We start from the raw sequence: 13,487 nt of genomic DNA, 5'->3' as shown, positions 1-13,487 counted from the left end.
GAAAGAGTAATAGAATTTCTACAAAGAGAACACTACTTGATTTTACAGCGAAGTTTTTCATGCTTATAATTATTAATCTCAAGATCAAATAAATACATTTCATTAATTATTTTATATCACAGCTTTATTATGAATTTTTTCTGCTGAAAATTGAACATATTTCACAAAATAGATGTCTCATACAAGTCAGACGGAATTAATTTGTTCCCAACATAAGATTAATTACATATTCAGTGGCTAAACCATTGAAACCACGTTAGTTTAATATGTTATTACAAAAAGTCCTTGGGTGTATAATTTTATTTTTTAAATTTTAGAGTATCCAATTCATTTTTTCTAATTAAGAGGCAATTTAGAGTGGCCACCTACCCTGCACATCTTTGGGTTGTGGGGTGAAACCCACGCAACACGGGGAGAATTGTGCAAATTCTACACAGGCAGTGGCCCAGAGCCGGGATCGAACCTGGGACCTTGGTTCCATGAGACAGCAGTGCTAACCAATGCGCCACCATGCTGCCCTATCGTGGGCTTATAATTAACAGAAATTATTGTAGGCAACAATAATACTCAGATAATATTCACTGCAAATAAGCTTAATTACCTGGCAGTCATCAGCCTTAGTTTTCATCACTCCTTTCATGTATTCTTTCTCCAAAGTAGGAGAGACACCAAAGCTATTGCCCATGCACAGGATTTCGAGCCTTCCATCAGAATATGTGACTTCTACAGAACCATTTAAAATGACTGACCAAGAATCAAGCTAGCACAAAAGAAATTAAACCAAAAACACTTTCATTACCAATAAATTCTACCAACAAAATCAAATAAAATACATTCCAGATAATTCATTCTTTTAATATTGCAATTCTATCACAAACACTTTTTCTTTCTACTGAAAATTGAATTTGTTTCAACAAAAATGTCTTATACTACAGACTAAATTATTTACTTCCCCAAAATTTGATTAATTACATTTTCAGTGACTAAACATGATTTACTGAAACAACACTAGTTGCAAAGTGTCATAACAAAATTGTTCAAGATTTACAGTTAACAGAATTTATTGTAAGCAAACAATTTTTAGCTTATTTGGTGACCCCAATTTTTAGGCCCCAAAAATGTGTTTGCATATACTTGATGTATAAATGACCCCTCTTTCAGCCAAGACATACTACATTTAGAGTACCCAATTGATTTTTTCAAATTAACGGGCAATTTAGCGTGGCCAATCCACCTACCCTGCACATATTTGGGTTGGGGGGGTGAAACCCACGTAAACACGGGGAAAATGTGCAAACTCCACACAGACAGTGAGCCAGAGCCGGGATCGAACCTGGGACCTCAGCGCCATGAGGCAGCAGTGCTATCCACTGCATCACCGTGCTGCCCGTAGTGCTGATCATGGTGCCTGAACTAAAGAAAAATCTTCTGCCCTTACTCGGCCCGTATCCCAAAGAACAAAGAAATGTACATCAAGAGATTGTGGGTGGAATTCTCAGTTTCTGAGACTATGTGTTGGTGGCAACGGAGAATCCGTGGACTTTTACGACAGAAAAACTGGCACCACACCTGGACCGATTCCGCTACCGTTGAGGGGCGAGCACCGGTGCCGCGTAGCACACACTCAATTCTATTGAAAAATGGTGCGAAATACACTGGGTCCATGATCGACACTCGGGAGGTTGACAAGCTGCAACTGCATACACATTACTTTCCCTACACACACTTATCCCTTGATTGTGTGGAGCGCGCCCACACAACTGATGGGTTGTCTGGGGCCAGAGAGCACCAAAAGGGGTGCCCTGGGGAGGGACACCTATATGATCCGTGGCACCAGGTACAAAGTGGGCTGTAGGCGGTGTGCACAGCTGCATGGCTGCCTTGCCGGCTTTTGCAATGTGGCTCAGTGTCCGTCTGCCCTGACCCCACAACCCACCTCCTGGCCACCCCCCAAACTCCCCCAGCCCCGGCCGAAACCGCACCCCCGGCCAGCGGCACAACTGTCAGCAAACTATGGCCATGTTGGACACTTTCCATACCCCTTCTCTCTCCCTCAGCAGCCGCCATGCCAATTTTACGATTTTTAAAAGCACAATTGAACCACGTCGTCGGGAACATGGCCCATTGGAGGCGGAGAATCGTGGAGACCCTGGAGAGTACCGGGTCGATCCCGTTAGTGATATGGAAAAGGCGCGGAGTGAAACGTACATACAGAGTGAAATGCATTGGCGCAATTTTCGAGGTGACGGAGAATCGCGATTTGACGTCAAATCAGCGTCTGCCGCGATTTTGCCGTCAGAACCGATTCTCCGCTGAATCGCCTTTCCTGATTTCGGTGCCAGCCAATGGAGAAACTCGCCCTGTGTCTCTGGAGGTGTGGGGGCAGAACAGAGAAGCTGGAGCCAGTGTGGAAGCAACAGAACGTGATTGGAGGAGCAACAGCTCCTCTCAGATTCAGTCTCTCTCACACTTGCTGTACCTCCAACATCCCTGTAGTCAGTTCCCACCCCCACTGGCTGACAGCAGAATTGCTATTTTCTTTTCAATCAACCTTCATTGCACTAGCCCTGAAGGTCAGAACATATATTTGAAATGGTGGATTTTCGAGACGCCAATGTCAGAAATTTCTCATCCTTGAGACATATGCTCAGAAGTTCAGTACCAAGTTTAAGAGGACACTGAAGTTGTGAATAGTTTGACATGATGGAGATGGAATTATTTTGTTCTTTCATGGGATGTGGGATTCACAACTAATGCCAGCTTTGCTACCCATCCCTAATTTCCCTTTGAGGGCATTTAAGAAACAACAACATTACTGTGGTTCTGGAGTCACATGTAGGCCAGATGACAGATTTCATAGAATCATAGAATTTACAGTGCAGAAGGAGGCCATTTGGCCCATCGAGTCTGCACCGGCCCTTACAAAGAGCACCCTACTCAAGCCCACGTATCTACCTTCTCCCTGTAACCCACACTTAACATTTTTTGGACACTAAGGGCAATTTAGCATGGCCAATCCACCTAACTTGCACATCTTTGGACTGTGGGAGGAAAGCGGAGCACCCGGAGGAAACTCACGCAGACACGGGGAGAAAGTGCAAACTCCACGTTCCTTCCTCTAAAGGACATTAGTGAACCAGATACGTTAGAAGAGAATCAATTATGCCTTCATGGTCATTATTACTGAGACTAGAATCATAGAATTTACAGTAGCATTCATTCATTTCGGATTAATTAGTTGAATTTAAATTCCACCAGCTGCCATATTCCCAGAGCACCAGCCTAGGTTTCTGGATTACTAGTCCAGTGACAGTATCACTATGCCACTGTCTTCCCTATGAGTGGAATAGGAGGTAAGGAAATAGGAGATTATGAGAGATGCCGAAGACAGTGTTCCTTTAAATTTCTGCATATTGAGTACTGGATGCCAGATAGTGTGACAGATTATAAACAATGGAGAGATCAAGAGTGGTGGCAGTGAGGTAGAGGTAGGTATCATCAGGATACATGTGAAAGAGTAAGCAAGGTTCTTTTTAAAAAATTATACACAATGCTGTCAGAAATATAATCAGGTGATAAAGGTACAAGAGAAATAATGCCAGTCCCACACCCCAGACCACAATTGAGGAAAATTCCAGTTGCAATCAACTTCCGGCATCATTCCAGCACTGGTTGAAATATGATCACGGGAGTTGAATTCTAGAGGTACATTGAGTGTGATTGCCCACGACAAGGTAGCATTTAGCCAAGTGTGGCATCAAGGAGCCCTAGAAAATTTGAAGCCAATGGGAATCAGAGGGGAACTCTCCACTGGCTGGAGAAACACCGAGCACAAGGTTGTGGTTGGTGGACGTTAATCATTTCAGCCCAGAGACATTGCTACATCCAGAGCCGTGTCTTACCTCAATATCTTTAGATACTTTATCAATGACCTCCTCTCCATCATTAGATCAGAAATGGGAATGTTCACTGATGATTGCATAATGTTCAGCACCATTTGGGACTCCTCAGAAAATTCTGCAGTCCATAACAGAGCAAGTTGAAACCTGGGTTTGAACACTGACCAGAATCTAAACTGGATTAGCCATATAAATACTGTGGCTACAAGACAGGGCTCAAAGGCTAGAAATTCTGTGGTGAGTAACTTACCTCCTGACTCTCAAAACCTGTTCACCATCTACAAAGCACAAGTCAGGTTGTGTGGTGGATACTTCCCACTTACCTGAATGAGCGTAGCTCCAACAATAGTCAAGAATCCAGGAAAAAGCAGCCAACGATTGGTGTCCTTTCCACCACCTCAAACATTCACTCCCTTCACCACAAGCGCACCTTAGTTGCAGTGTTACCACATACAAGATGCACTGCAGCAACCCGTCAAGGCTTCTTTGACAACACCTTTCAAACCTCTGACCTCTATCTCCTAGAAGAACAAGGACAGCAGATGCATGGGAACACTAGCAACAATTCATTCTCCTCTAAGTCATATACCATCCTGACTTGGAAATATATCACCTCTCATTCATTGTCGCTGGATCAAAATCCTAGAACTCACCCTAATAGCATTGTGGGTAGATCTACATTATCAAAGGAATCCACCAAAACTGACTTAATGGGTCAAATGGCCTCCCTCTGTGCCATAAATGACTATCATTCTATGACATGGACTGCAGTCATTCAAGCAATCTGCCAACCACCACTTTCTCAAGGGCATTTAGGGATGGGCAAAAAATACTGACTCAACCAGTGATGTCTGGATCCCATGAACATGCTAAAAAAAATCAAGCTGACAAAATATGTTTCAATTTGATTTTTTAAAAATCACTTTTTAAAATGTATTAATTTACTGGATATGGGTGTTTCTGGCTAGGCCAACACTTAACATCCATTCCTAATTGCCCTCAAGCATATGACGTTGAGCTGCCTTCGTGCTGCAATCCATTTGGTGTAGGTACACCCAGAGTGCTGTTAAAAGATGCAGGATGTTGATCCAGCGACAATGACAGAATGGCAACACAGTTTCAAGTAAAGATGATGGATGCTTGGAGGGGAACTTGGTGATTCTGTCTATTGGCTGCCCTTTTCCTTCTAGGGTCAACAGGTCGCGGGTTTGGAGGGTGCTGTCAAATGAGCCTTGGTGAGTTGCTGCAGCGTATCTTCTAGAAGATGGTATACAATGTTGCCAAAGTGCGTTGGTGGTGGAGGGAGCAAAAGTTTAGTGTGGTGGATGGGATGCCAATCAAGTAGGCTGTTTAATCTTAGATGGTGTCAAGCTTCTTTTTTTTAAATTTAGAGTACCCAATTCATTTTTTCCAATTAAGGCGCAATTTAGCGTGGCCAATCCACCTACCCTGCACATCTTTGGGTTGTGGGGCTGAAACCCACGCAAGCATAGGAGAATATGCAAACTCCACACGGACAGTGACCCAAAGCCGGGATCGAACCTGGTACCTGGGCGCCATGAGGCAGCAGTGCTAACCACTGCGCCACCGTGCTGCCCTTGGTGTCAAGCTTCCCGAGTGTTGTTGGAGGTGCACTCATTCAGACAAGTGGAGAATATTCCATCACACTCCTGGCTGGTGCCAGGCTTTGGGGAGTCAGGTGGTGAGTTACTCGCTGCAGGAGTCACTTTGGGGAGTCAGGAGTTGAGTTACTCGCTGCAAAATTCTCAGGCTCTGACCTGCTCTTGTAACCATTGTATTTATATGCTTAGGAGGCGGTTTAGCTCAGTTGGTTAAACAGATGGTTCGTAATGCAGATTGAGGCCAGCAGCTTGGGTTCAATTACCGTACTGGCTGAAGTTATCCATGAAGGCCCCATCTTCTCAACCTCTCCGCTCGCCTGAAGCGTGGTGATCCTTAGGTTAAACCATCACCAGTCAGCTCTCCTCCTCAAAATGGAAAGCAGCCTATGGTCATCTGGGACTATGGCGACTTTACCTTTATTTATATGCTGCGAGAGTTCAATTTCTGGTCTTGTGGGGGATTCAGCGATTGTAATGCCATTGAATTTCAAGGGGAAGTTGGTTTCTCTCTTGTTGGAGATGGTCATTGTCCGTAACTTGTGTGGCACAAATGTTGCTTGCCAGTGCAAGCCTGAATATTGTCCAAGTTTTGCTGCATATAGAACATACAGTGCAGGAGGCCATTTGGCCCATCGAGTCTGCAACGACCCACTTAAGCCCTCATTTCCACCCTATCCCCATAACCCCTCCTAAACATTTTAGATACGAAGGGCAATTTATCATGGCCAAACCACCTAACCTGCACGTCTTTGGACTGTGGGAGGAAACCGGAGCACCCGGAGGAAACCCACGCAGACATGGGGAGAACGTGCAGACTCCGCACAGACAGTGACCCAGCGGGGAATCGAACCTGGGACCCTATCGCTTGTGAAGCCACAATGCTATCCACTGTGCTACCGTGCTGCCCTAATATATACAGAGACTGCATCAGTATCTGAGAAGTTGCAAATGGTACTGAACATTGTGCAATCTGATCTCATGAAGGAAGGTCATTGACAAAACGGCTGATGATGGATGGGTGTAGGACACTAGCTGAGGAACTCCTACTGTGATGTCTCGGGATTGAAATAATTGGTCCCCAACAACCACAACTATCTTCCTTTGTGCTAGGTATGATGCCAACCAGTAGAGGGTTTCCCTTCCAGATTCCCATTGACTTCTGTTTTCCCATCGACTTCCTTGATGGCAGACATGTTCAAATGCTGCCTTGATGTCAAGGGCACTCTCACTTCATGTTTGAACCAAAGCTCTAATGAGGTCAGTAGCTGAGTGACCCTGGCAGAACTGCTGTCAAAGAAAAATACAGCACAGGAACAGCCCTTTGGCCATTCAAGCCTGTACCAGCCATGATACCATCCTTTGCCAAAACCCTCAGCACTTCCTCGTGTTGTATCCCTCTATACCCAACCTATCCATATGTTTGTCAAGATGCCCTTTGAATGCTGTTAATGTATCTGCTTCCACAGCCTCCCCTGGCAACGCGTTCCAGGCACTCACCACCCTCTGCGTAAAAAACCTGCCTCGCACATCTCCTCTAAACTTTGCCCCATGGACCTTAAACCTATACCCTCTAGTGACTGACCCCATCACCCTGAGAAAGAGTGCCTGCCCATCCACGCCCCTCATAATCATGTAGATCTCTATCAGGTCACCCCTCAACTTCTGTCTTTCTAACGAAAACAGTCCGAGCCTATTCAGCTTCTCCACATAGCTAACACCCTCCAGACCACGCAACATCCTGGTAAACCTCCTCTGCACCCTCTCCAAAGCCTCCACATCCTTCTGGTAGTGTGGCGACCAGAACTGTGCGCAATATTCCAAGTGCGGCCTTACCAAGGTTCTATACAACTGTAGCATGACTTGCCAGTTTTTATACTCGATGCCCCGTCCAATGAAGGCAAGCATTCAGTATGCTTTCTTGACTACCTTGTCCACTTGTGTTGCCACCTTCAAAGATCTGTGGACCTGCACGCCCAGATGTCTCTGACTTTTCATATACCTAAGCGTTTTACCATTTACGGTATATTTCATCTTTATGTTAGACCTACTAAAATGCATTACCTCACATTTGTCCAGATTGTCTGGTTTAGCACAGTGGGCTAAACAGCTGGATTGTAATCCAGAACAAGGCCAGCAGCGCAGGCTCTATTCCCGTACCCGCCTCCCTGAACAGGCACCGGAATGTGGCGACTAGGGGCTTTTCACAGTAACTTCATTGAAGCCTACTTGTGACAATAAGCGATTTTCATTTTATTTTCATTTTTTCATTTGCCATTTCTCTGCCCAAGTCTCCAACCTATCTATGTCCTGTTGTATCTTCTGACAATCCTCAACACTACCTGCCACTCCACCAACCTTGGTGTCATCCGCGAACTTACTAATCTGACCGGCTGATTTTTCCTCCAAATTGTTTATGTACACCACAAACAACAGAGGCCCAAGGACAGATACCTGTGGAACATCGCTAGTCACAACCTTCCATTCGGAAAAACAACCTTCTACTGCTACCCTTTGCCTTCTGAGCCAGTGCTGTATCCATCTTACCACCTCACCTCTGATCCCATGTGACTTCACCTTTTGTACCAGTCTGCCGTGAGGCACCTTGTCAAAGGCTTTACTGAAGTCCATGTAAACAACATCCACCGCCCTCCCCTCATCAATAATCTTTGTTACCTCTTCAAAATTCGATCAAGTTAGTGAGGCACAACCTCCCCTTCACAAAACCATGCTGTCCATCACTTTTAAGTCCATTTGTTTCCAAATGTGTATAAATCCTGTCCCTGAGAATTCTCTCCAATAATTTATCTACTACCGACGTGAGGCTCACCGGCTAAGAGTTTCCAGGATTATCCCTGCTACCTTTTTTAAACAGCGCTACCACATTAGCTATTCTCCAGTCCTCTGGGATCTCACCTGTAGCCAATGGGGATACAAAGATGTCAGTCAAGACCCCAACAATTTCCTCCTTTGCTTCCCTCAGTATTCTGGGATAAATCCCATCTGACCCAGGAAACTTATCTACCTTAATATCTTTTAAAAGACCCAGAACCTCTTCCTTTTCGATGTTAACATGATCCAGACGGTCCACACACCCTACCCAATAATCATAGAACATGGAACAGTACAGGCTCTTCGGCCCACAAAGTTGTGCCGACCATTTATCCTAATCCAAGATCAACCTAACCTACACCACTTCCAATTACTGCTGTACATGTGCCTGTCCAAGAGTCGCTTCAATGTCCCTAATGATTCTGACTCGACACCTCTGCTGGCAGTGCATTCCACACACCCACCACTTTCTGTGTAAATAACCTACCTCTGACATCTCCCCTATACCTTCCTCAAATCACCGTAAAATTATGTCCCCTCATGACATTTCCACACTGGGGAAAAGTCTCTGGCTATCCACTCTATCCATGCATCTCATCACCTTGTACACCTCTATCACGTCACCTCTCTTCCTTCTTCGCTCCAGTGAGAAAAGCCCTAGCTCCCTCAATCTTTCTTCATAAGACATGCCCTCCAGTCCAGGCGGCATTCTGGTAAATCTCCTCTGCACCCTCTCCAAAGCATCCGCATCCTTCCGACAATGAGGTGACCATAACTGGACACAATATTCCATGTGGTCAAACCAGGGTTTTATAAAGCTGCAGCAAAACCTCGCGGCTCTTGAACTCAATCCCCCGTTAATGAAAGCCAACACACCATACGCTATCTTTTCTTTAATATAAATTTACAGTGCCCAATTATTATTTTTTCCCAATTAAGGGGCAATTTAGCGTGGCCAATCCACCTAACCTGCACATCTTTTGGTTTGTGGGGGTGAAACCCACGCAGACATGGGGAGAATGTGCAAACTCCACACGGACAATGACCTAGGGCCGGGATTCGAACCTGGGGCCTCAGCGCCGTAGTCCTAGTGCTATGTACTGTGCCACCATGCTGCTCTACCATACGCTTTCTTAACAACTCTGTCAACCTGGGTGGCAACTTTGAGGGATCTTTGTACATGGACTCCAAGATCCCTCTGTTCTTGCCTTTAACCCTGTATTCAGCATTCAAATTCGCCATTTCAAAATGAATCACTTCACATTTATCTAGGTTGAACTACTCAGCCCAGCTCTGCATCCAGTCAATGTCCTGTTGTAACCTGCAATAGCCCTCGACACTATCTACAACTCCACCAACCTTTGTGTCATCGGCAAACTTACTAACCCACCCTTCCACTTCCTCATCCAAGCCATTTATAAAAACCACAAAGAGCAGAGGTCCCAGAACAGATCCTTGCGGGAAACCACTGGTCACCGACCTCCAGGCGGAATAGTTTCCATCCACTACCACTCACTGTCTTCTATCGGCCAGCCAATTCTGTAACCAGACAGCCAAATTTCCCTGTATCCCATACCCCCTAAATTGCTGAATGAGACCACCATGGGGTACCTCATTAAATGCCTTACTGAAATCCATATACACCATATCCACTGCCCGACGTTCATCAATGTGACTTGTCACAACATCAAATAATTCCATCAGGCTTGTGAGGCATGACCTGCCCCTCACAAAGCCATGCTGACTATCTTTAATCGAACTACGTTTTTCTAAATAATCATAAATCCTATCTCTCAGAATCCTTTCCAATACTTTGCTCACCACAGACGTAAGACTGGTCTGTAATTCCCAGGGGGCTTATCTATCCTGATGCTTTTCAAAATTTCCAGCACATCCTCCTTCTTAATATCAACCTGTTTGAGTCTATTAACCTGGTTCGCGCTGATCTCATGAGCAACAAGGTCCCTCTCGCTAGTGAGTGCTGAAGCAAAATATTCATTTAGGGTCTCCCCTATCTCCTCAGACTCGAGGCACAAGTTCTCTCCACTATCACTGATCGGCTCTACTCTCACCCTGATCATCCTCTTATTTCTCACATAAGTGTACAACGCCTTAGGGTTTTCCCTAATCCTTCCTGCCAGGACTTTTTCATGCCCCCTTCTATCTCCCCTAAGTCCATTTTTGAGTTCCTTCCTGGCTAACTTGTAACCCTCTAGAGCCGTGCCAGATCCTTGCTTCCTCAACCTTATGTAAGCTTCCTTCTTCCTCTTGACTAGAAGCTCCACTTCTCTTGTCATCCAAGGCTCCTTCATCTTACCATTCTTCCTCGTCTTAGTGGGACAAAACTATCCAGCACTCGCAGCAAGTGCTCCTTAAACAACCCAAGAACAGTGTTCCCACTTAATGCTCCTCAGCCCTTGTCTACTCGCAGTATAATTTCCCCTCCCCCAATTAAATACCTTCCCATACTGTCTGTTCCTATCCCTCTCCATGACTATGGTAAAGGCCAAGGAGTTGTGGTCACTGTCACCGAAATGCTGTCCCACCGAGACATCTGACACCTGGCCTGGTTCGTTGCCAAGCACCAAATCCAATATGGCATCCCCCCTAGTCGGCCTATCTACATATTGAGTCAGGAACCCTTCCTGGACACACCTGACAAAATCTGCCCCATCCAAAACATTTGCAGTAAGGAGGTTCCAGTCAATATTAGAGAAGTTGAAGTCACCCATGACAACAACTCTCTTACTTCTGCATCTTTCCAAGATTTGCCACCCAATCTGTTTCTCCAACTCTCTGCTGCTATTAGGGGGTCTATAGAAAACTCCAAATAAAGTGACTACTCCTTTCTTGTTTCTGACTTCCACCCATACTGACTCAATAAGACAACCCTTCTCAACTACCTCCTTTTCTGCAGCTGTGATGCATTCCCTAAATAACAGTGCCACTCCCCCTCCTCTTTTACTTCCCTCCCTATTCTTCTTAAAACATCTAAACCCCGGAACATCTAACAACCATTCCTGCCCCTGTGAAATCCATGTCTCCGAAATGGCCACAACATCGTAGTTCCAAGTACTGATCGATGCTCTAAGTTCATCTCCCTTATTCCTAACACTCCTTGCATTGAAACAGACACACTTTAACCCATTCCACTGAGTGTAACTTTGCATATCAACTGTCTATCCTTCCTCACAGACTCGCTGAATACTATTTCTGCCTGTTCAACAGCTACGCTATCCTCCGATCCATAGCTCTGGTTCCCATCCCCCTGCCAAACTAGTTTAAAACCTCCCGAAGAGCTCTAGCAAACCTCCCACCCAGGATATCGGTGCCCCTCCAGTTTAGGTGCAACCCGTCCTTCATGCACAGGTCCCACCTTCCCCAGAAGGTATCCCAATGATCCACATATCTGAAGCCTTCCCTTCTGCACCACCCTGTAGCCACGTGTTCAGCTGCACTCACTCTCTGTTCCTTGCCTCACTTGCATGTGGCACTGGTAGCAATCCTGAGATTACTACTCTGCTTGTCCTGCTCTTTAGCTTCCAACCTAACTCCCTAAAATCACTTTTTAGATTCTCATCCCTTTTCTTAGCTATGTCGTTGGTGCCTTGTGCATCACGACTTCTGATTGCTCTCCCTCCCCCTTAAGAATCCTGTAGACTTGATCCTGGCACCCAGGAGGCAACATATCTTCTGGGAGTCTCATTCACGACCATAGAATTTCCTATCCATTCCCCTAACCATTGAGTCTCCTATCACTATTCCTTTTCTATTCTCCCATCTTCCCTTTTGAGCCACAGAGCCAGAGACCTGGCCGCTAGGGCCTCCCCCCTGTAGGTCACCCCCCAACAGCATCCAAAACGGTATACTTGTTTTGAAGGGAAATGGCCACGAGGGATCCCTGCACTGTCTGCCCGTTCCTTTTCCTTCCCCTGACTGTGACCCTGCTACTCTTGTCCTGCACCGTGGGTGTGGCTACCTCCCTGCAACTCCTCTTGATCACCCCCTCTGCCTTCCGGATGATCCGAAGTTCATCCAGCTCCAGCTCCCTAATAAGGTCTTTGAGGAGCTGGAGTTGGGTGCACTTCCCGCAAGTGTAGTCAGTGGGGACACCAGTGGTGTCCCTTCCACCCACATCCTACAGAAGGAGCATGCAACTGCCCTAGTCTCCATCCGCTCTGATCCGAATTCTCAAAGAGATTTAAAAGGGGAAAAAAAAGGATTAAAACACCCGTTAGGCCCTTAAAATATATATGTGTGTACTGCTGCTACTCTCTCAAGTGAACCCTCTAAAATTGATGATTTTGCTAAATGGTACAAAGATAGCTTGCCACCCCTAAAAAACAAGCAGCTCTTACCTTACAGAGTATAGCTGCCCTGTGAACCAATCATCAAGTCCCTTTCTGATGCATAGTATTCATTTAGTACCTCGTCCATTTCCTCTGGCTCAACACAGATTTCCCCCACTGTCCTTAAGTGGTCCAATCGGTTCCCTGGCCACCCTCTTTATTTTACATATGAATAAAAAGCTTTGGGACGCACCTTAATCCTACTTGCCAAGGACCTTTCATGAGCCCTCCTAATTTCCCTCTTTAGTACCTTCCTACTTTCTTTATACTCCTCAATGGTTGACTGTTCCCACTCTTCTCGATCATATAAGTCTGCTTTTTCTTTTTTGACGAGGTTCACAATATCCCATGTTATCGAAGGCTCCCTAAACTTCAAATACTTATCCTTCATTTTCTCAGGAATGTGGTTTTCCTGAATCCTTATCAACTGTCGCTTGAAAGACTCAATTAAGCTGGACTTCCATGTACCTCACAGTGCAGTTAGCCACAAGATGTATTACCGTTATTTAAAAACTAATGATTATGATGTCATTTTTCTCACTCATTTAATCAACATTTTCACTATTCTATATATATTATTTAATTCATGAAAATCAATAGCCTTGGGCCTGCTGAATTTCTTTGTGGAGATATAGCAAATGGATCAACATAAAAATTTAACTGATATAATTTATTTGAATTTTCCAGATGAAATTTGATTATGGAAGACTTAAAAAATGGTTATGGCATGCCCATTAATGGAAAAAGAACTAGATGAATAAAAAACTAGTTGGACTCCATAAGCCAGA

The 13,487-nt window shown here is 45.1% G+C and overlaps 1 protein-coding gene across 14 annotated transcripts in view; it reads right to left on the bottom strand.

The window, feature by feature from the left end:
• The window catches only part of rapgef2 (Rap guanine nucleotide exchange factor (GEF) 2), a 562,209-nt gene that overhangs the window by 150,925 nt on the left and 397,797 nt on the right, over positions 1-13,487 (bottom strand). For all 14 annotated transcript variants that reach the window (XM_038792314.1, XM_038792318.1, XM_038792316.1 and 11 more), the window contains one exon: positions 602-760. In XM_038792314.1, the coding sequence (XP_038648242.1) occupies positions 602-760 (159 nt within the window). The remainder of the gene's footprint in view (positions 1-601; positions 761-13,487) is intronic.

The sequence above is a fragment of the Scyliorhinus canicula genome, chromosome 3 (assembly GCF_902713615.1).
Source record: "Scyliorhinus canicula chromosome 3, sScyCan1.1, whole genome shotgun sequence".
Classification (NCBI taxonomy): domain Eukaryota; kingdom Metazoa; phylum Chordata; class Chondrichthyes; order Carcharhiniformes; family Scyliorhinidae; genus Scyliorhinus; species Scyliorhinus canicula.
This window is presented reverse-complemented; position numbering and strand designations above follow the sequence as displayed.